The 24,376-nt window shown below is 41.7% G+C and overlaps 1 protein-coding gene across 6 annotated transcripts in view; it reads right to left on the reverse strand.

Annotated features, from left to right (window-relative positions):
- The window catches only part of ACACA (acetyl-CoA carboxylase alpha), a 2,143,878-nt gene that overhangs the window by 1,447,909 nt on the left and 671,593 nt on the right, over nucleotides 1-24,376 (reverse strand). For all 6 annotated transcript variants that reach the window (XM_044054575.1, XM_044054578.1, XM_044054576.1 and 3 more), the window contains one exon: nucleotides 13,586-13,710. In XM_044054575.1, coding sequence (XP_043910510.1) covers nucleotides 13,586-13,710 — 125 coding nt within the window. The remainder of the gene's footprint in view (nucleotides 1-13,585; nucleotides 13,711-24,376) is intronic.

Consider the following 24,376-nt stretch of genomic DNA (forward strand, 5'->3'; position numbering starts at 1 on the left):
TCCCTAATTGGGATGTGCAGGTAGGCTTCCTTTAAATCCAGTGTTGCCAAACAGGCATCTTTCCTATCATGGGAAGCAACTGGTGAAGAGTTAGCATCTTAAATTTTGGAATCACCAAAAAGGAGTTTAGGATAGACAGATCCAGGATAGGACACCATGAGTTGTCTTTTCTGGGTACCAGGAAAAGTCTTGAGTAGAAACCTTGTCCCTTTTCCTTGTCTGGTACAGTCTGAATAGCCTTAAGCGAGAGAGTACTTGCTTTTGAGCCTCTGCCCACTGATTTGGTGGTAGATCTGGCCAACCGTTTGGGGTTGGTAGCATGTGGAAGTGAAATCTGCATCCTTGGGAAACTATGTTTAAAACCCATTTGTCCTGGGTAACGAGTTTCCAGTTTTTTGCCTGCAGAGCAATCTTTCCCCCTAAAGGAGCAGTCAGTTGAGAAGTGCTTGGAAGTGTTAAAGTTAAGTCATTGAGACAGCTTACCATGGGGGGAGTCTTACTACTCCCTGATTTGGAAGTGGGAGCCCCCCACTGCTTAGTCCTATGCATACCCTGGACTGAAGCCTGGGTGTTCTACTGGCTCTGGGTTTGAACTGAGATGGCCTGGAAGAGGCAGGAAAGGACCAATTTTTTGACAGCCAATGTCTACTAAATCTAGGAGGCTGCACTTGTAAGAAATCTTTAACAGTTTGCATAGATTTAGCCTTTTCCTCCATCGTTTTAAGAACAACTTCTGCTTTGTCACCAAACAGGTGGCTCTGATTTAAGGGAGCATCCAGCAATTTAGTTTTAACATGATCTGGCAGAGACTGCTCCTTAAGCCAAGCATGCCTTCTAAGTACAGACCCGGTGACAGCAGCCCTGCAAGATGCCTCTAGTGAATCAGAACCACATTGCAAAGTATGTTTTCCAACCTGTTCAGCAGAATGCATTAAATCCTGTAAATCCTTATTTTCAGCACAATCAGGAATCAACATAATTTTCTGTTTAAGCAATCCAATAATATGCTGCTGATACTTTAACATATGAAACTGGCAATTTAAGGCCCTGATGGCCAAGGGTGTAGAGGTGTATACCTTCTTACCCCATCTATCCAGGGCCGTGAAATCTCTATCAGATGGGGTAGGATTTTTGGCAGAAGAAGCCTTAATGCCCTTGTGTCCCTGTGATATGGTCTCAGGGTCCGCAGTAGGATTTTTAAAAAGGAACTTATGAGAATCAGGAACCCTGTAATATCTATCAGGTTTTCTGGGAGCAGGAGGTAAAGAGTCAGGAGCCAAGCTAGATTCCGAAAAGGCATCGTCAACAATGTCCAGCACAGCAGGGATAGCTAAAGGCCTGTGTTGAGGCAGGAGTAAGAAATCTCTAAGCCTCTTTTTAGAATCAGAGTAATCCTGGCTTTCCCAGTGAAAATGTTCTCTAAGAGTATGCAAGGTTTCACCAAATGAAAAATCCTCTGGGGGTGAAGCAGAGGGAATAGAGTCCTCTGCATCAGAATCCTCAAAGGTAGATAAGGGTAAATCCTGGTCGTCAGAGGAGACAGAAATTTCAGAATCCTGGTCAGGAGAATCATAAGCCAATTCAGTCCTAGGTCTCTTAGAGGGGGAAGGCTGGCTTCCCCTGATTAAAGTAATAAGGTCTACAGCCATTCTTATCATTTGTTTTTTAGGCATAGAGGCCTGACCATGCGGTCTGGGCATCGGTTTCCCAGGCATGGTTCGAGTTTTAGGCCTAGAAGAAGAAGATGGCGTTGGTTTAATGTGCAAGTCAGTAGGCTTGAATACACCCTCAGAAGCCAGTGCCTGCACAGCAACTCCAGACCCATCCAAGGTAGAGACATCCGCAGGTTCCACAGTTGAAGCATCTCGTGGCATACCGGACTCCGAATGGGTCTCAGTAGAGGCCTGCGAATCTGAAGTAGCGAGTATCAGGGGCTGCGGAAGTGCCTCACAAACTGGTGACTAGCTTAGGAGAAGCGTTGTCGGCAGCTTTGGACATAGGCAACCTGTCTCTGTCTTTATCTTTGCGTTTTTTCGGAATATCGGTAGTCAGGTGGCTTACCGAAGACATATCTGGATAATTGAACAGAGTACCAAAATATTTAGAAGTGAAAATGTACCGACGACGATGACGAATAGTTTGTGGTTTAAATAAGGCACAAAACCGACAGTGAGGTACGTCGTGGTCAGGGCCTAGGCAAGGAATACAGTACGAATGAAAATCATTATGAGGTATTCGCTTTCCACAAGAAATACAATTATTGACTTTTACTGACATCGGTTTAGAGCAAGAAAAAGTTTCCCCAATGGGGTACTTAGCTTTAGTTGAAGACTTCGGTTCTGAAACTTGAAAACGAAGATTTCAGGAGTCGGCCGACCGGCACTTGCAAACTGCTTCTGCTTCGGGCACCGCACGGCAAGAAAGACTGATGTAATGGTGTCGGCTGCACGCTTTATACCCCTGACGACCTGATGTCACGGAAGATGAGACAGCAACCGACGAAGGACCCAAGACTTTGATAATCAGGCCGACTGAGGGCTACTGTAAGCAGATAACCCAAATGTGATGACTGCAACAGTGAAACACGAAGAACATGCCTTGTTACTGGCATATTTGTCTAGGGGCCATTTAACTTCACTCTCCAAGGTGTCTGGTTCTACATTATAGAAAATATCATTGCATGTATGAGTCCTCCTTATATAATTATTTTGTATATTTGTGCTGCCTCTTAATATATATAATTATTTTGTATATTTGTGCTATCTCTTCTTAATATATATAGTTCTTTTGTATATTTGTGCTATCTCTTCTTAATATCTTCTGCTACCTCTGGTCAACTTTGGATTTTATCTAGCTCTCTTTTACCTGTAAGTTTCCCTTAATAACGCAAGTCACTTGCCTTTCCCATTTTGTTATCTATCTTCTTCCAATGCTTTGCACTGCTCATTTAAATATGACTCGTTCTCTTCTTGCCATTCTCTGAAACTCTGCAAAGGTGGGCTTGGCATAAACACCATCTCTGGAACACCATACCATTATTGTATGTATGACATAAAAGGTACTGAAGGAAAATGATGCTATACCGAGGATGATGTGTACGTTCCACTGACATAATAAATCACTGCAGGTTCAAACTACTATGGTAAGAATGCTGAAAGATGTAATGAAGGAAGATGCCACTCAGGTCACATGGGTATATGTAGTACAGTGCGACTCCACAGATGGCTTTGATGAGAATGGTGTCACAATGCTGGAACAAACTGCTAAGGTGAAGACGGCATAAGCTTCTGTGGAAAATATACTGCATTAACTAAATCCAATACCAGGGTGAGTCTAGTGTAAGCTGCACTAATGACTCATCACAAGGATGCTGTATAATGGGGCGACTGTTACAGCAGCCATAATACTCAGTTCAAAGTGAAAGCATTTAGAGAAGTAGTTTTTTTATACCAAATGTCACATTATAACATGAGCATCATAATATCACAATACAGAAAGAAGGGAAAAAGAAAAACTAGGACTACAGGTATGTATTCAGAAAGTAAACTATAAGATTCTATTACACCGCAGCTGCAGAAATAACAATATTAGTTTTTTAACCAAAGCTGCATAATCATATTGTACATTAAGCATTCGCCTGGGTAGATGCTTCAGGTGTAACCTAAGATTTAGGTATAATTGCATCTGAGTTGTTTGCTAAAATACTACAAAAAGGTTTCCTGCCTTGCCAGTTATGGCATAGAACGAGTTACCAGCATGACAGTGCCTGCCTAGTGTCGCACGAATTAGCAACAAAATTGCTTCATACAAACACCCAGGAAAAGACTAGGGCAGGAATATACAGTATGACAAACTTATGTAGAGTAGTCACATTATTTGGGTACTACCAAATGAAAACAGGAGGGGAGCTGTGTACAATACAAAACTAGATCCCCATAGCAACACTAAAAGGAGCACAACAGCACTGCAGACTCAAAGTGTTATAATTCCCTAGTGCTGACATCTGCTCAAACGAAGAAAGAGGACAGTAAGAAAAGAAAAAAAAAAGAGGTACAACTAATTTTTCTCCCTTGTATGAATAAAACTGCTAGTGTTTACCTCACAACATGTCTGTCCTTACAAAGTCGGTGAACAAGCACCTCAGCCAAAGTTCTCTGTAAAAGTCTTAACTCCTCCTTTGCACCGGTTGTAATTACACACTTGAATGACTGGACTTTGAAGAAAATTGAAGGCCTGAACCACGAGCAGCTGCCATTTTCTCTCTCCATCATACCAACGTGATTACTTGAGAAATGAACAGCCCCTGCTCCCAGCTACTTCAGAATTCTCAGAGGAAATATGGCTCTGTGTTCAGATAATGAGATTCCAAGGCAGAGTGTTACTTACAATCACACCACAAATACACGGTGTGCCCCTGTATCTTACAAATTAGAATTTAAGAAACTCGCAATACTGCAGCTTTGCAGTGCCTAGCACTTCTGGATGCAGATTATTCTATATAGTCTTACTGTTCAGAAATGGGAGCTAAAGTGATAAAGCCATTTTATGTAGCTTTCTCTTTTTTAACTTGCATTCAGATAATCTAAACAGCAAGTCTGATTTCAGTACCAAGACATCTGTGATTTTTTTAAATCCTCCCACTGACTGCTTACAAATATCCAGCTGCAGTAACGCCATTAATATTGTCACAGATGCAAGGAAGCAAGTTACCAAACAGTAACAAATGCCAGAAAGACAAAAGTGGTACTACATAATGCATGTGCCACAAGTGGCACAGACAAAGAAAAAGCTGTATGCTAATCACCTATTTGCATTTATAAAATGTCAGATGTAGAACTATCTGCCACAGAAACAGCACTATTAATAAATCAACATATGGCACCTAAAACATTAAAAACTAACAGATTCAATATACTGCTTAGTAAATGTAGTTGATACCAGCCAGAATCTGTCAATATGGTCAAAGGGTACCACATTCTAGAATTCAGCTGTAATGATGGAGGATGTACGTGTGAAATGACCTCTTTCCCTAGCTGCTATGTTTTCCTTATTCCTGACATGATAGTTCTTTGAATGTGATAACATGTAATTATTAGTGTGTTAACATGTAGGTTGCAAATAGAGAGCTAAGCATTCTTAGCAGAAACATTATGAACAGAGCTTTATCAGTTCAAAATCTCCTACGACTTGAATCCTTAAGGGAGTTTTTATGCCATTTAATTATTTGAAATTTTCTGATCAGATAGGCATACATTGTGCTATATGATGGATAGTTAATATTTGGTGCACCGAATAATGGATAACTACTCAGATCTAAGCATAAGGGAACACTAACCAAGAAAATAGCACAGTTCTTCTCTCAAGAGCAAGTGCTTTATGCTGACCATGTACTTCATTAAAACTCAGTCAGCAGCTGACTGCGCAGTACGCAGGGTGCTGGTTGAACTGAATAAGTATGTATTTCATACTGCACATGCATTCATTTAAGGTTCAAGCAATAGCTGGTTCAAAAGGGTACCTGCAATATCTGTGCCAGCTGCTCATGGAGGGGATTTGAACCTCAGGGGTGCTGATACCACTCTAGAGGTGATTAATTTTAGTTGGATGGACATGGAGTTAAGGCCCTACATGGGCACTTGTCTGTGTTGGTTTGGTTACTTATTTAATAGTTTCTTGAGTTTCAGGCTGAAAGAAGAGTTGTGTGAGTACTATTACCATACCAGTAAATGTTTTAATAAGATCATTGTTTTTTTGATAAAACCAGATGTAGACATTAGTCTCATTCCATTGGCCAAATCATTATAGTAACTGGACATCTTTATAGCCAAACAGTTACAACCTTATGAGATGGCCATTACAGGAAGTCTAGCTACAAACAGGAAATGGCCATGTTCTCAACTCTGGTGTGTGTGTGCTCACTCAGAAATGGCATTCAGAGTTATGCCATCAATAAAGGCTCTTAGAAAAGGTTAACATTCGAAGGTCTTTAACATCCAAAACAAGAAAAGTAGACTGAAAATCTATACCTATCAGTAAACCAAACTCAATAAACTTGCTATAAATGTTAAATACTCAGAAAAAGGAAGTCTGATGAAGTTGTGTACTATGGTCAAATGGCAACCAATGAAAATGAGTTGTGTGATGGTACCCACTATGATTTTGCCCCATTGACAGATATCTCTAGATTTAATTTATTTATTTATTTTATTTAACATTTGTTTAGATACAAAGTGGGAGTAAGTAATTCCATGTTTCTATTAACAACTTGCTGATGATGGAGACTAGGAGCCAGTCATCTAGTAAGGGAAAATATGGATCCCCCAGAATCTCATGTGAGATGTAACCAGTGCCATACGCTTAAGTAAACATCCTGGGGGGCTGTGTCAAGATCAAATGACAGTACTTAATGACTGGTCCCCACTTAACAGGAATAGGAGCCTCATAGATGCCTTGGTAATTTTGATGCGCAGATACACATCTTGAATGTCTACTGAGCACATTCAATCCCCTTCCTGGAGACACAGAAGGATGCACTACATCATGAACATCTAGAATATGATTTTCTCGACTTACTGATTTAGGCCACTAAGATCCAGAATTGGCCTGAAGTCCTGAGTTTTTTAAAAAAAAAAAAAACTTGATCTTTTCTGGTCTTTTGGGACCTCTTGGAATGCTCTTTTGGGAAGAAGGCTCTTGGTCACACTATCACCTGCACTATGCAAGAAGCGAATGAAAAGGGTGCAAATATTCAACATCATCAATAACTGTGCCTTGATTTGTCTATGAATGTCAGGCATTAGTAGCTTATGTAGCAATTTCAATGTTTTCTCGGATAACTCTTACTGGAAGCAATTCATACTTGTCAAGTAGTTAAGAAGGTTTATGGCAAAGGTACTGTTATAAAGGTGTATTTTTCCACTTGATCAATTGCTCTGGGATACTTATCGAATAGACTGATTGTCAGGCTCTGAGGGTTTTCTCTTTGCAGCTGTCAGTACTACCATTGAGTCCAAAGGGGGTCCCTTACTTCAATACAGTCTGTCCTCAGGCCATAGTATCTTGTCAGGTTTCCTTGTAATGGGGCTCAGCAACATCAGATTCTTGAAATGCCTGCTTCCTAACCAAGCCAAACATGTGGTTTGCAGGGGAACTGCACAAGAATTTCAAAACACCTCCATCAGAACTTCCTCATGGGGGGTGGACAAGGACCAAGTACCCATCTGTTTCTATACTTCCAATATTTCCCCCACGTGCTGTATATACAGCTGAACACGAGCCTGTGCTTGCTAATTTAGAAGATCTGGGGAGGGAAAATATGAACATCAGAAAGAACCATAAATGCATGTTTACTTAATCCATTCCAACTTAAATCTATCATTCAGTTTATCAATTAATTAACCTATTACTCTTAGTAACATTCACTGTGTGCCACTCATGTATTACTTTCTGTTAAATAATTTTAAAGGAATATTCTCAATTCATATAAAACAAAGGGTATGTTTTAGCTCCCCTTTAGAGAGTGAGCTTCAAGGAACTTGTTTGATAACCACCATGTGCTGGTAGTCAAATGCTCATTTATGCATTCTCTTAGTAGTCTGTTGAAACAGCTAACCTACTCTACCATACAAGTGAATGCAGAAGCTAAAATTCATGAAACCTCTGCACAAGGTGTTAAGAGGCAACATACAGGATTTTCATTTGTGAACTCCCATTTTCCTACATACCTCTTCTATCACTGCACTAAATATATGCAAAATACCCTAAAGTACATGCAGCAGGCAAAAGCACGTGAATCCTGACTAGTGCTTACCACTAGTTATTATTAATGCCCACCCCTCCAGGCATGCCTAGAGGTCAGTTCCCTGAGTTTTCTCCTATTAATTTGGTGAACTTGGGCATCCTGAGGCAATGTAGCAACTGCCTCATGTACACTGACAACCCAGTTGTCTTACCTCGCAACACTCAGACTTGCGAGAGATGCACTTATTTATCCAAATTGGAAGCCACGCATTCTCCAGCCAAGACCGGAATAGCTGGTCAAGAGGAGAAGGTCAGCACTTGCACCACACCACATGGAACACATAGCCCCCCAGAACAAAACCAGCACTGCCTTCACATAAAAACACAAACCACACACCCACCTTCACGGAGGCTCTCAATAATAATCTACTCAAACAGCAGAGACCTCCAAGGCAGAAATGCACTTGACTACCACAACACAACACTAATCATGAGACACATAACTCTCCTAAACAGTGTGCCACTCAACCAAAGCCCCTAAGGCAAAACAGCATTCCCAACACACTAGTCATAGGTGAATCGATAGTGAGGCATACTGATGTCCCACTCCCTAGGTTGAATAAGGAGAAAGTAACAGTCAGCTGCCTGTCAGGTGCCAGGATCCGCCACATAATGCACGCACTCAGGTCCCTCAACAACAGGTACAAATATGACTCTGCCATTGTACATGTGGGTGTGAATGACCCGAGATGTACCTCCCTGGACTAGATGAAAAGAGACGTGGAGGAGCTCTCTGATTATGTAGCCCAGGCGGGTATGACCTCAGCCCTGAGCAGCAGCCTACCATCACCCAGAACGATACCACAGTACAAACAGAAAATGATTGATTTCAACAACTGGCTAAGATTCTGGTGTCATTCTAAGGGGATCCAGTATCAGTCCATCTGGGATGACATGACTGACACCCCTCTATGCTTTGCCAGAGATGGCCTGCATTTGTCACCCCTGGGCTTCCGGATACTGACCAAGGCTCTTGCCACCCCCCTATAGTCCCTTTTTGAGGCCGTGTTCCAAAGACCAAATTACCACCATAACAGCTACAAATAAATGCAATCTGAGGGTCATGCTGCTCAACACTAGAAGTCTAAATCTCAAAATGCACTCGCTCAAAGCACTCCTTAAAATGGAGAACATCGACATTTGTGCTGTAACAGAGACCTGGTTTAAAGCACTACCAGGCTATAACTCATTCCACATCTCTTGGCCCCAGAACTTGGACCGAAGCTCCAAAGGCAGTGGTGTTTCCATATTCACAAGGGATATGCACACCTCCAGACTGGTAGCCCAACATAACACATCAGAGATACTTTAGGTGCAGCTAACATTAGGTAAGACAGCGATTCAGGTCGTAGCCTGCTGTAGGTCCCCAACTATGTCCCAAGACTCACACTCCACATTCCTAAGCACCCTGGAGAATATTAGGGTCCAACCCAACACTCTCATACTGGATGACTTCAACTACCCCTCCATTAACTGGGAAAACTACTCGTGTACCAATACACTTGCCCAACTTTTCCTGGAATTCATTAATTCTAATGCCTTGGACCAGCTCGTTTTTACCCCCACTAGAGGTAGCAACATCCTTGACCTGGCCATTACTAACATGGGCAACCGTTGCTTTACACCAATAGTCAACTTCCCCCTGGTTAGATCAGACCACAGACTAACCACCTTGGAAATATACATCCCTCCCACCCCACCCTACCCCCCATCAAAGGTAACCACCATGAAAAACTTCTCCAAAGCTAACTTTGGGCTCCTAAAAACAGAGGTGGCTAACTTCACAGCACCCATGAAATGGAGAACAGTTGCATGACCGCCGAATCATACACCAATGCACTGTTTGAACACGTACACAAATGCATGGATCTCAACATACCCAATAGAACCAAGACTGTTCTCCTCCAAAAAAAGGAAGCCAATCTGGTGGTCCCCTGCCATAAACAAACTCTACAACAGAAGCAGGAAACTGATGTGGAATAAGGTGAAGTCCCAAGACTGGAAAAACTCCCTTATCAGCCTCAACAAAAAGTTGAGATCCCTCATCAAATCCTCTAAAGCTAGCTATGAAAAACAGGATTGCAGCAGATAGTAAAGACAACCACAAGGCCTTCTATAGTTATGTAAAGAATCTCCACGGCAATACCTTGATTTGCTCTGAGCTACTGCACAATGGTACCTCCTATACCGAGCCAACAGATAATGCCAATATACTGAGACTGACAGATTCAGTGCCAACTTTACCCCCCCCCCCAAGGACCAATCACAATACCAGTAGATTGTCAGGCACCCAGTATTACTGCTGCACAGGTTAAAACAGCACTGTTCAAGGCCAAGAATACAGGCACTATGGGACTTGACAATATCCCTGGCTGTGTTCTGCATGAACTACAGAGTGAACTGGAACCTCACCTGTGTGTCCTCTTCAATCACAGCCTCACCTCAGGCTTTGTCCCTACCGAATGGTGCACTGGTACAGTCATCAATCTCCATAAAGAAGGAGCCATTAGAAACCCTGGGAACTATCGCCCCATTAACCCGACGAGTCTGATATGCAAAGCTATGGAACGCATAATCATGGACCTAATAAACAAGGATATAGGGAATCTCCAAACTCTGGATCCCACACAGTTTGGTTTTGTGAAGGGTAGATCATGCCTGCTCAACCTGGTTGACTTCTTTGAATCAGTCACCAGAGCTGTGGATGAAGGCAAGGTGATTCATACAGCCTACCTTGATCTGGCCAAGGCGTTTGATACCATTCCCCACTCAGGAATCATAGAAAAACTCACTAAGCTAGGCATCAACCCGTATATCATTAGGTGGGTTGCAAACTGGCTCACAGACAGAACCCACAGTGTGAAAGTAGCTGACTCCAATTCACACTGCCGACCAGTCACGAGTGGAGTCCCACAGGGTTCAGTCCTGGGTCCTCTCCTGTTTGGTATCTACTTCTCTGAAGTCCAGGCCAACACAAAGGGACTCTGCCTGACAAAGTTTGCAGACGATTGCAAGTTGGGAGCTATTATTAACTCCCCAAGTGATGTTGACATCCTACAGAAAGGCCTCACTCAGACCAATGACTGGTGTCAGAACCATGGCCTTAAGCTCAGTGCCAAAAAATGTGTCGTCATCCCCTTTGGGAAAAACCCGGTTCCCATGAATTACCACATAGATGGTAGTTCACTGAACACAGAAGGCGTTATAAGAGATCTGGGAACACAGGTTGACAGCAACCTCTCTTTTGACCACCACATTGCCACTGTGATCAGAAAGTCCTTCTGTGTGGCACATCTCATTACTAAGGGTTTTGCATCCAGGAAGAAAGAGGTCATTGTCTCCCTCTACTCTTCCCTCATTAGGCCAACCATAGAGTACAATGCCCCATTTGGCATGTACCTCACTAGACACCTGCAACAACTGGAGAGGCTGCAAAAGTACCTCACAAAGAGGATCCTAGGCCTTAAACACTTGTCCTATATGTACAGACACAAAAAACTCTAACTATTCTCTGTCTCATATTGCCTACTTAGAGGTGATCTCTGCTTGATTACAAAGCCATGTCTGACCTAGCTCTGTTAGAAATGCTACATCTAAAGAAATCCCAATCCCTCTGCACCACACACTGCTGGGACCTCAACCTTATTACCACAATCAACAGACTGCCCATGCGATGGAATAGACTTCCCATACATGTCAAACAGAGCACCTCACTGGGCCTCTTCAAGAGAAATCTTGATGAGTGGATGGGAAATAGAAAATTCACCCCAGGGATCACTTCAGTGGCTCTATTCGACAGAGGCACTGGGAACTAAAGTTGGATGGCACGATGCCAGGGTAATCCTATGGGCTAGGCTTGTAAAGGCTCCACAGTCATTAGCCTAGTACACACCTATGAACCCATAAACTACTGATGCTGTAGGAAAGTCTGTCAGAGTATACCAGGAAATTGGGCAGCGCATCCCACTTGCTAAACCCTCACCAGCAGCAGATACTTCACTACCATCATAATGCAGCCAGCATACTGTACCGGTACCCAACCTTTGCACTGGTAATATGCTACAGCTACTCCAATCCTATCCTGCCTTAGTGCACACTGGTAATGTTCCTGCAATACTCTCACACTCCTGTAAGCAATCAGAGATCCCTTTCTCCCCCATTTGTCTGCAATATGAATTGCTTGGCAGAATTCCCCTTCCACAAACAATCACAATGTGCAGCCACCCTTAAGTCATACCCAGCTTGTAAATTCTCTGTATCACTGACTTCCTTTCAACTAATAAAAATTGATGTTCCCTTCTGACCGTGTCCTCACCTCTGCTGGTGATTACAGCTCACTGACGCTGTCTCATGCACAGAAATGTCCAGTGAAACCAACCATGCAAGCAATCCTCTCCAGCAACAAGAAGAATACCATTCCCAAACCAAATGCATTCCCTGTATGTTGGCAACAGCCCAGCCCCACAAGCAACACTAGCCTACAGTTACAGGTGCACCATGTCAGGCACCAGACTGGCTCCATAACTATACAAAATCAGTTCATGAAAATTCTGTTTGAAAACTGCATTTCTATAGCACAGTACAGGGACGATAGTCTGAGTCTTAGCACATAAATCAGATTTTCTCCACTTCTGTCACTACAACAGTGCTTGCTCCATGCCTGCTAAATTCCATCACACCATCCTCTAAGCAGACTAACTCTTCACCATGCAACAAACCAGTTTACATGAATCTCAACCAAACACACTATACCCAGATAAGTTCTACTTGTTATGATGAACTCCATAAAGTATTCATTATATTCTCTAACTGTATGCATATATGTGAACTTGTCTTTTAAGATTAGTATTAATTAAGCAAAGTTCTACAATTATAGCATTTTATGAGTCATTTGGTTGTCACATTACCACTTTTACATACGCAAGTTCTTATCTGCCAAGTGATTCAACAAATACCTAAAATGAGTGATGATGTAAAAGCTGTATAACAAATCAAACATATAGGACTGGTTAATTATTTGTAATTACCCAACTGTCATTCTGCAGTTCTAAGGTCAAATTTTCAGTAGAAATAAGGGGAAACCTATCCCATGATACATTCCTTCACACCAGTCATGGTGTTACCTAACCTCCATATGGCAGCCTCTCCATCTTGAATGAATGTTAATACCCTCTCCTCTTCTCCAAGTGGCTTCTGTCTCTACAAACTCACTACTCTGTTTAAAAGAGACTTATTTCGTTTTCAAACATTGCTACAAACTGTTCCCCAAATTAGTGCAGGAAAGGGAAATCCAGATTTATCATCTCAAATTATTGAATCCAAGGTCAGCAGTATAAGGACTACTACACATAGAAATTTCACTTTAAAGCCAAACATGTTTTACTTTCCAGGTAAGAACTCTTGTGGTATACATTTGCATCCAGAATCTCAGATGTGTCAAATGATTTAAGTGTTTCTGGAGATGGTTAAATAACTTAGAAATAAATACTGCTCCCAAAATAACTACTGGAGGTACTAACATTCTAGGACTTTATATACATCTATTTTTATTACTGCTACTACTATTATTATTATTAATTATCCATCTGGTAATGAGGTAAGCCTACTAGGCAAAAGTGCCTCCTTTTAAAGGCAAACTAACAGCATTCTCTGGTTACATTGTTCACTGTCACATGGTTTTACAAGAGAAAATGAATGGACTTCAACCTACAACATAATCATTGTTGCGTGTATATAGCTTTATCACACTATCCTAAATTGCTACAAATGGAAAGATGTTACTTACAATCAACATTGTCACTAGTAGGTTCTTCTTCATAACTTGAGCATGGGAGAAGATGTAATTCAGAACTGCTGTCATGTCACTCTTGTTTTCTTCACGAAGTGCAAACACACATTTATCATAATGCCCTGTGGATCAGCAAAACAACTATGGAACTCAATAATTGAAATCAGACAGCAACTCGTACAGAGACAAAGTCACAGCTATCAGACAGATATGCAACTACAAAAAGAATATACCACAAAATACTTTGACCCCTTTCAGCCTCATGTAACACTCCTGGTTCCTAAACACTATCTTAATTGAAAAATGGTACTTCACCCTATTCTTCCATGCCTCTTTGCACAAATTATAATTCATGTCCCTCTCATACATGTTAAGGTTGTGTAAGATCTGTCCCTATGAGTATAGGACACTGTGGCCTTCCTTTTAAGACTTCATCTACGTGTTTACATACATATCCACAACAGTGCTGCATCTGGAAATTTGACCAGTAGAAAGGCAGTGTATTCTTTTAACACTGTCTGGAGTACATGTCTATACATGAAATAGAATACTACTGGCTCTCCTAAAAACAGTTACATACTGTTCCTCTGGACTTCTAGCATTATTGTACAGTTTAAGGATTTTTTTCTCTCCCTATAAAATTGTTTGTTTGACCCCCCCCCCCCCTTGGGGGGGTCTGTTTTTAAACTTCCCATTGTATTTAGCTCCAGTTGAAATTTCTAGATCTACACATTTGTCTAAGTGGGCATAAAACTCCTTTGTGAAGTTGGCTGTGCTGAGTTGGAGTCAACAGTGGAGATGTCATCGGTTAATTTATATTTCATCAAAGAACTGTATAACAATCACCCTTCTGAGGTCATCAGATGTGGAGACATTGGTTAGAAGGGGTATGGTTCTGAGTGTAAATGTCATGTGTTTACTGTCCGACTTAACTTGAAGGACAGACTAGGGATGTGGAAAAGGTAGAGGCAATATTTGACTAGGTCAAGATTGTTTTCACCTTAGTGGGTTCACTAATTAACTGACTGAAGAAGCTCCTGTTTAACAAATCCAAAAATCATTGGGCATACCCTGTGTTAGATGTAGAGGTGTTCTAGTCTATGGAGGGGTAACTGAAGTTACCTAGGATTACAGAGCTGCTGCTTTAAAGGAATTTCATCTAAAATTTCCAGGAATCTACAGTGATTACCTGGGAACATGGAGGGGGTTCTGCAGCATGTTTATACATTGAAAGTCTGTCTTTCTTGTCCATGGAAAACTGAGTTCTAGGAGCTCAACTGATAGGTCTCTATGTATCAGTTTAAATAAGATGTGGTGGTCACTGACAGACATGGAGACACTACCACAGTTTTTACCAGATTGAAGGCATGGTAGGTGCAAAAATCCAGGTATAAAGGGAGTGCTTTCTTTACATTTAAACCATGTCTCTATTATTAAACACACATGAGCATATTCCAGATGCAAGAGTACCTTAAGATAGGGTAAGTTTGTTATTGAGACTCCTGGCTTTGAAAAGAACTACTTTAATGTGTTCTATTTAAGAGTTAGATGAATTGGTTAAATTGAGATGTCAATTAGATAGACTCTGCTTAAAAAGAGAACTATGGGGTCAGCAAAAGCTTTAGCTAGTATGCAACAATCCTTGAACATCAGATTAAGGCCATCCCTTGCAAAACAAGTAGGACTGGAGATCATCTCATTCCAGGTTGATACATCCTGTAACCCCCCCCCCCAGAATGACACAAGAAGTTAAAGCCAATTATCTTCTGTTTATTCCCATGTATTATTCTTGGTGAAGGAAGGATTCCACTCGGGACCACAGTCTTACCTGCATTTGTCACATGCAAAGACTTTTACATGTTTCTCTTCATATTCCTCAGAGTTGTGAGCCCCAGGTAATTCACTGTCACATGAACCACTATCATGTCATAAGCATACTTGTCTTGGGAAAGGGTCTTGAGGGCAATTGTAATGTAAAGTAGGAGTCATAGAACCAGTATCATTAAATCAAAGGGAAAATGCTTTTATTCCAGAATGCTTCTGGTACCAAAGAATGAGTCAGTTATTCAGTTATTCCCACTAGCAGTAATATATATTTATCAACCATGGGATGGACAAGATCAATGTAACACCAAACAGGGTAGGATAATTCAAGCACCAGAAGGGAAAATGGCTAGGCTTAGAGTGGCCCACAAGGGCAGCTACCTTTGTACTAACCTATGAGCCTATGAGTTCATTTTCAGTGATGTAGCAGTTACTATATTGCCTTAGGACTAGTGCTAGGAGGCTGACACTGGAAGAGCAACAAGTTTGCTGGCTCTCCATACTATCCAGTGCTTTAAGTGTCAGCTAAGTGCACAGTGTAACTGAGGGAGGGCCTGAAGGAGTACTACCAGAACAGTATCAGTGGTGACAACAGAACATGCAGCACACTTGGAAGAAAATCAAAGCAGTCAAGCCAGGATAAGTGTAAGCTAATGCTGTCCTGAGCACAATCAAGACAACTGTCAACTAGGGGGAACAGATGAGAGTTTGGGAGTACTGACTGAAGGGGAAAAATGACAATGCACTCAGCATCCACTACCTAGTTACAGTTGTGGTGGCTCTCAGTGGAGGGCAGCTCAGTGCAAGGGCTCAAAATAAACAGCAGTTAAGCAAAGCAAAACAAACACAAAAAACAACCAGAAAGCAACTCTGGGATAGTCAGTCAGTGGTGCTCATCCACTCAGAAAATGGCAGGATTATTCATTTGTAAAGAGACAGAAGTCCTACTGCCAGTGTTCTCTCCCTGTACTCCATCTAATGATGCTTAAATGAATATGCCTGGTGCTAGTGTTTTATCTGCCTTCAAAACTGTAAGGATTTCAGAACTACTTCTCTGTAAAAATAATAGTTTTCCAGCTGTGTTCACTTGTGCACCTTGTATGCTTCTTTTCCAGATATAGGGCAAACATACTGTACTAGGTGACTTGGCCAAAAATACCTGTTTGCCTTGTGATTTTCAGCCACTTTATTAAATCATGCTTTTCTCATCAGTGTCCCTGCAAGGAGATGACTGTCCATGCCCACAGAGGCTGTGACCTTCTAGCTTCTTATTTTAGGAGCAGGGGTGCAAGGTATGGCAGCTTTGCTTCTCATTAAAAAATGTACAATAATTTTGGCATATGCAGTTTCTTTTGACAGAAACTTAATTTTCACTGTTAGTTAGTTCCTTGGATCCATGCATCACTGAAGCTTCCCACAAGTTCCCCTTTCATCAAATACTTCTGTTAGAACCTAAGCTTTCCTAACTCAGTTAGCAAAGGCTTTATAATACCTTGTCCTGTCTGCACTAAATTTTGCCCCTTATCTTCAATCCCTTTCTTGCCTATTTTCTTTGCAGATGTTTGTTTACCAGCTACACTGCTATACCTTCTGCAGCATGCATTGCAGCAACATAGGCTAAATTACATTTGTATGAATCAATTGAGAGTACCAGTTTATATAACACAGCAAAAGCATGCAGTGCAGCCCTTGTTCTATACACATGTTGTACTCTGTGACAACAACCGTACAACAAATGGTAAATACAGCAGCTTATCTGTGCATCTGCCATCTCAGTTTGGGAAACAGCAAAAAAAAAAAAAAAAAAGACAAAAAAGGTAGAAAGGATATTATGGGGTAATAGATAATAGATGATGATAAAACCTTATTCTGAGCAAGACAACACACTATCTGGCTGTGTGAATAAAATACTGAAAAAGACAGTCAAAAGTGATGTTACATGATGGAAAGAGACTTTGGAAAATATTTATATTACAAAATGATTGTGTATTATGATTTTGAGGCACAAGTAGCAACAGACTGGCTCAGGGTTTAAGATCTCTGTCTCAGAACTCCAAGTTACAGTGTTCAGTCAGAACCTGTAGTCATTATGTAGAGTTTGCACATTCTCCACTTTTATGTCTGGGTTTTCACCTTGGTTTCCTCCTATCACCTCAAAAACTTTTGATTAAATGGCTATTCTAAACTGTCCATAGATATCATTTGCTCTTACATTGGGGCTTGGGTCATGGCTACAAGGGTCAAAGACAGTTAAGTTCACTTACCTGCTTAATAATACTAAAATGGAAGTGAAATTGTCAAACAACTGTTTGAGTAAACAATTGCAGGGCAATGATTATGGGATTACTTACCGAAGAAACACATTAATGGACAAACATTGCAATGATCAATATAAAGTGAGTTCATATGTACTATGAAAACAGTGTGTCCTTTTCGAATGGACTTGATAATGAGTTATGCTATAAAAATATATTATGATCTTGATATGAAATAAATATTAGAAAAAAGATAACATTAAGTATGTTTCAAGTAACCGTGTTAGCAATCAAACTGATGGTAATTTATAGTAACTTTTTCACTGAAAAGAGTCAGATGAAAGATCAAATGTAAAAACAAGTGACAAGAATATATTTTTTGAATGTTGCTTCAGTTGCATAGAGGGGAGGTCTGACTAAGGCCCAGTCGACTCACGCTCAGTTAGCAGTTCCAGCAATTAAAGGAATGTCAGGGAGGAATGGGTGTACCACTATGGGTGGGAGGGCATTTGTCTATGACATTCCTTCAGGGAAGGCATGGTGCAAAGAGGGGAGATGCCCTTGGACTGATTGACACATTTGGGAGGTAGTTCAGAGAGTGGGGGTAGGGAATATAATGAGCCTCCCAGACAAAAGCAGAGATGGCCAAGCCCGCAAAATGCCTTTATGATCCATGACTGGCCCCAGTAATACCAGATTAAGTCTGGAGGGGGTTAAGGCGATGGGCTGGTAGACCCAGTGTGGATGTGGAGCAATGGAGTCTGGGCCAGTCGGGTGATGTTCTGAGGAAAACCAAAAAAAAAATATATGTGACAATATGAGGTATTGCCAGCTATGCCAGGAGAAGTAGGGCAGTGGATGTGTAACATATGGCTGCATAGCTAGCTGGAGTTTTGCAAAGAATCATGTTATTGGTATATCAAACTGATCTGTACCAACGATTGTGTTCAAAAATGTACTTGTAAAGCTACTTGTGTTAAAAAAGTACCAATAGTGTGCCCGGCTAGACAGAAAAGAAATACACTTGTATATCAGACTGTATTGTAACTGTTGGATTTAATATACTGTAACAGAGAAGAGATTAATCTCAGTCCAGTTGACTCTGAAAAACAGTCTGAAATTAAATTACCTGGAAGGCCATAAAGATTGTATGTTACAGTTCTGATTTCAGCCACAGACAAAATGTCTGTGAAAACAAGGACTAGGAATAATGCAGTATTGTCCTTAGCAATTAATTAATTGCCACCCTGGAAGGGTGGAAGTGTTGAAATGGTTTTATGGCTTCCAGATGCTATAACGCATCTTAGCAAATCACTTTTAGTGTATATATTAACACATATGTGCAAGATTCTGGGTCAGTTTCTAGTAAAGTGGGGTAGTATGGGAAAGTACAGTTGTGTACACTTACCATAAATGTAGATGTTCGAGTGTATTCACTGCTGCAGTCATTACATTTGGGGTAATCTACTGGCAGGTTGCTCTCAGTCGGCCTGATTAACAAAGTCTTGGGTCCTGCGTCGGTTGCGGTCCCTTCTTCCATGACGTCAGGTCGTCAGGCGTATAAAACATGCAGCTGACACCATTACATCAGTTTTTCTTGCCCTAGATGTCAGGTGCCCCCCAAATGGGGAGCAAATAGAATTAAAAACACAAAATTATACCTCCAATCCCAAAAGCAAATACACCAAAAGGGCTTTTAAGCATAGTGAAAGAAAGTAGAGGTATAGCTAAAGAAAAATAGGGGGATGGAGGGAGGGTAACCAGGACTGCAACAGTGAACACACTCAAACATCTACATTTATGGTAAGTGTACACAACTGTACTATGTTCTTTGTGTTTCACTGTTGCAGTCATTACATTTGGGTAGATTCCCAAAGCAATGGTTGGGTGGAGGAAATTATACAGCATTAGGACCAGCTATAAGGCCCTGCAGGACAGCAGTGGCAAAGCCAGCTCTGGATTTAGAGAAACGTTGTAAATGGTAATGCTTGGTGAACGTATGAATTGAGCTCCAGGGAGCAGCTTCTAAAATGTCCCTGGTAGGAACACCTCTGAGAAAGGCTGCAGTAGTAGATGCAGCCCTGGTGGAATGGGATCTGATCCCCTGGGGGATAGTTTTTCCATGCATGGTGCATATAGCAGAAACGAATACAATGGCTTATCCATTTGGAAATGGTTTGCTTTGAAACAGCCTTTCCCTCTGCCCCTGCAGCAAATGCCACCAGCAGTTGTTCAGATTTTCTTTCAGATTTTGTTCTGCTCAAGTAAAATCTAAGTTGTCTGTGTACATCCAATGAATGCAGAATCCGCTCCCCCTTGTTCTAGGGATTGGGAAAGAAAGTTGGCAAATGAATGGTCTGATTAAGAGCCACACTGGATACCACCTTAGGCATGAAAGATGGATTGGTCCTGAGAGATACCCTGTCCGCATGAAAAATGATGAAAGGCTCCACTGCCATAAGAGCCTGTAATTCTGAAATCCTTCTAGCTGAAGTGACTGCTAAAAGGAAAGCTGTTTTCCAGGAGAGAAATTTTAAGTCTGCAGTAGCAGCTGACTGGAAAGGAGGAACAGTGAACTCTTCCAATACAAAACTGAGGTCCCAGGCAGGGGTTGGAGCTCTCCTGGGTGGTCTTAAGTTTTTGGCCCCTATGAGATACTGCTTTAGCAGGGGATGAGAGAAGAGGGGAGGTTCTGTGTTGTAATGAGCTGAAATGGCTGAGGCAGGATTTTTATGGAAGAAAAAGACAGGCCCTTGTGAAGCATCTCAGTTAAGTATTGTAAAATCTGAAGAATGTTGGGCACTGCTGTGCTTATCCCTTGATATTGATTCCAGGCACAGAATCTTTTCCATTTGTCAGCATAAGATTTTCTAGTACTAGGCCTTCTTGCCTCCAAAATGACATCCATCACATGTTTGCTGAGGGATGCTAAGGGTGAATTTAGGTGATTAGCCATGCTGCAAGATTCAAAGTTTGGAGCCGAGTGTGCAGAATTTGGGAGTTCTGCTGAGACAGTAAGTAAGGTGTCTGAGGCAGGTGCCACGGTGGAAGGTGTGACACAATGCGCAGGAGTTGGTACTAGTGTTGGCGAGGCCAGTCTGGAGCAATCAAAATCATTTTTGGTTTGTACTGTTTGACTTTTAGTAGAACTTTGGAGAGCAGAAGCAGAGGGGGAAAGGCATAGACTGATAGGTTTTTCTAGCTGAAGGATAGAGCATCCAATTTCCAGGCTTTTATGTGATGAGTTTTTGTGCAAAATTTGTCCAACTGATAGTTCTGGGGTGAGGCAAAAAGATCCATGTCTGGGCTCCCCCATTTGCATGTCAACATGTTGAAAATCCGTGGTTCCAGTTTCCATTCGTGTGGGTCCATGAGATTTCTGCTTAGTTCGTCTGCCAGAGTATTCAGCTTTCCTGGCAGGAATTGTGCTTGTAGTTGTACTTGATAGGTCAAGGCCATGTTCCACAATGCCATGGCTAGTCTGCAAAGGGGGTAGGAGTGTGTACCCCACCTGCTTGTTTATGTACCACATAACCGTGGTGTTGTCTGTCTTTATCATTAATTGTCCTGGAAGAAGGTAGCCCTTGAAGGCTGTCACAGTGCATTCTGTACAGCTAGCATTTCTTTTTGATTGATATGAAGGTGCATTTGATTTGGGCTCCATTTGCCCTGAATGCACTTCCCTGCCAGATGTGACCCCATGCATAGTCTGATGTGTCTGTAGTTAGGGTTTGGGCGGCAGGGGGTGGTGTGAATGGCAGTCCCTTGTTTTGGTGGCAGGCCTCTGCCCACCATAGGAACTCTAGTTGCAGGCAAGGTATGATAGGAATCATTGTTTCCAGGCTGTGACAATGCTGACTCCATAGACTTTTTAAGTACCACTGAAGTTTCCTCATATGCAGTCTTGCACATGGAATTAGAGGAATGCAGGAGGCCATGAACCCCAAGGCTTGCAGTATTTGCCTTGCAGAAAGCAGGGTTTTTGTGGCCACCTGTTTGAAGTAAGTCACCAAATGAATTTGCTTCATTGGCGTAAGGAAAGCCATCTGGGCAGCTGTATTCAAGCTTGCACCCAGGAATGTAATTTTTTGAGAGGGTACCAGTTGTGATTTCTTTTTGTTTATAGTGTACCCTAGACAAGTTAGAACCCTTTTTACAAATGCCAGATGGTTTAGAAGAGTGTCCTTGTTTTCTGCCTGAATTAGACAATCGTCCAGGTATGGATATATTTGAATATTTCTTTGCCTGCAAAATGCAATTACTGGAGCCAGGCACTTTGTAAAGACCCTGGGCGCAGTAGATAAGCCAAAGGGTAGTGCAGAGAACTGGTAATGCAAGTAGCCTGCTTTGAAGCGGAGGTATCTTCTGCAAGATTACCTGATTGGGATATGCAGGTAAGCCTCTTTTAAATCTAGAGTTGCCAACCAGGCATCTTTGCCTAGCATAGGAAGTAAATGGTGAAGAGTCAGCATCTTGAAATTTGGAATGTCCAGAAAGGTGTTTAGAGTAGATAAGTCCAGGATTGGACGCCATGATTTATCTTTTCTAGGTACCAGGAAAAGTCTTGAATAGACTTGTCCCTTTTCCTCTTCTGGTACTGGTTGAATAGCCCCCATACTCATGAGGGAAAGTATTTGTTTCTGGGCCTCTGCCCACTGATTTGGGGGTAGGTCTGGCCATCCTTTTGGAACTAGCAATGTGTGGAAATGAAATCTGTATCCCTGGGATACTATATTTAAAACCTATTTGTCCTGGGTTATAGGTTGCCAGTTTCTCTCATGAAGAGCCAATTTTCCCCCCAAAGGGGTGGCTAAAAGGTAACTGTTTGGTAAGTGTAAAGGGAAGTCATTGAGACTGCTTACCATAGGGAGGTGTCTTGCTGTTTCCAGATTTGGTAGAGGAGGCACCCCATTGTTTTGTTCTGAAAGTCCCTTGTGACTGAAACCTGGAGACTTTGGAATGTCTGGGTTTGACTTGAGTGGCTCTCGAAGGAACTGGAAAGGACCATTTCTTAGTAGGCCAGTGCCTACTAAATCTTGGAGATTGCACTTGTAAGAAATATTTCACAGTTTGCATAGATTTAGCTTTATCTTCCATCTTTTTTAAACTTCTTCAGCCTTATTACCAAAGAGACAGTCCTGTTGTAAAGGAGCATCCAACAATTTTGCTTTAACATGATCAGGCAGATTTTGCTCTTTGAGCCAAGCATGCCTTCTTAGCAAAGACCCAGTTACAGCAGCCCTGCAAGAGGCATCCAAAGAATCAAAACTACATTGCAAAGTAGGTTTTCCAACTTGTTCAGCTGAATGCAATAAATCCTGTAAATCTTTGTTTTTCACACAGTCAGAAATTAACATCATTTTCTGTTTAAGCAGTCCCGTGAAATGCTGTTGATATTTTAGCATATGAAATTGACAGTTTAAAGCCCTGATTGCCAAGGTTGCAGAAGTGTAAACCTTTTTACCCCATCTATCCTGCACCCTGGAATCTCCTTCAGAAGGGGTAGGATTTTTAGCTGTAGAACCTTAATGCCCTTGGTACCCTGAGAAATGGTTTCAGGATCTGCAGCAGGATTTTTGAAAAAGAATTTGTGGGAGTCAAGAACACTGTAGTATCTGTCTGGCTTACAAGGAGCCAGAGGCAGAGAATCAGGAGCCATACTAGATTCTGAAAAAACATCACCAACAATGTCTAGAACAGGAGGTATAGCCTATGCTGAGGAAGAAGAAGAAAATCCCTACATCTCTTTTTAGATTCAGAGAAATCCTGACTTACCTTAAGGGAACATTTCCACTGGGAATGTAAAGCTTAACCAAAAGAAAAATCCTCAGGGGGAGAAGCAGAAGGAATGGAATCTTCTGCATCAGAGTCCTCATAAGTAGGTATAGACAATTCCTGTTCATTAGAAAAGTCAGAAGAAATAGAATCCTGTTCAGAAGATTCATAATCAATGTCTTGCCTAGGCCTCTTAGAAGGGGGAGGGGGTTGGCTACCCCTGATCAGAGTAATTAAATCTTCAGCCATTTTAATCATTTGTTTTTTAGGCATAGGGGCCTGCACATGTGGCCCAGGCTTCAGTTCTTTAGGCATAGGTCAAGGTTTTGGCCTTAGTTTTGAAGATGGCGTCAGTCTAATATACAAATCTGTAGGCCTGAAAACACCCTCAGAAGCCGGTGCCTGCACAGTGGCTCTGGACCCATCCAAGGTAGAGACATCTGCGGGTTCCATAATTGAAGCATCTCACGGCATACCGGACTCCAAATGGGTCTCAGTAGAGGCCTGCGAATCAGAAGTAGCGGGTATCAGGGGCTGCGAAAGCGCCTCACTGAGTACCGGTGAACTGGTGACTGGCTTAGGAGAAGCATCGTCGGCAGTTTTGGACCTCAACGGCCTGTCTCTGTTGTTTTCTTTGCGTTTTTTAGGTATTCTGGTAGTCGGATTGCTAACCGACGACATTTCTGGATAATTAAAGCGTTAGCCAAAATATTTAGAAGCAAAAATGTACCGATATTTGATAGTGCGTTGATTAAATAAAGCACAAAACTGACAGTAAGGTACATTATGGTCAGGGCCTAGGCAAGGAATACAGTACAAATGAAAATCCTTATGAGGTATTTGCTTCCCACAAGTAATGCAATTATTAACTTTTACTGACATCGGTAAGGAGCAAGAAAAAGTTTCCCCAATGGGGTACTTAGCTTTTTAGTTG

This window comes from Protopterus annectens, chromosome 13.part0, assembly GCF_019279795.1.
Source record: "Protopterus annectens isolate FY-2018-M chromosome 13.part0, PAN1.0, whole genome shotgun sequence".
In the NCBI taxonomy this organism is placed as follows: Eukaryota; Metazoa; Chordata; order Ceratodontiformes; family Protopteridae; genus Protopterus; species Protopterus annectens.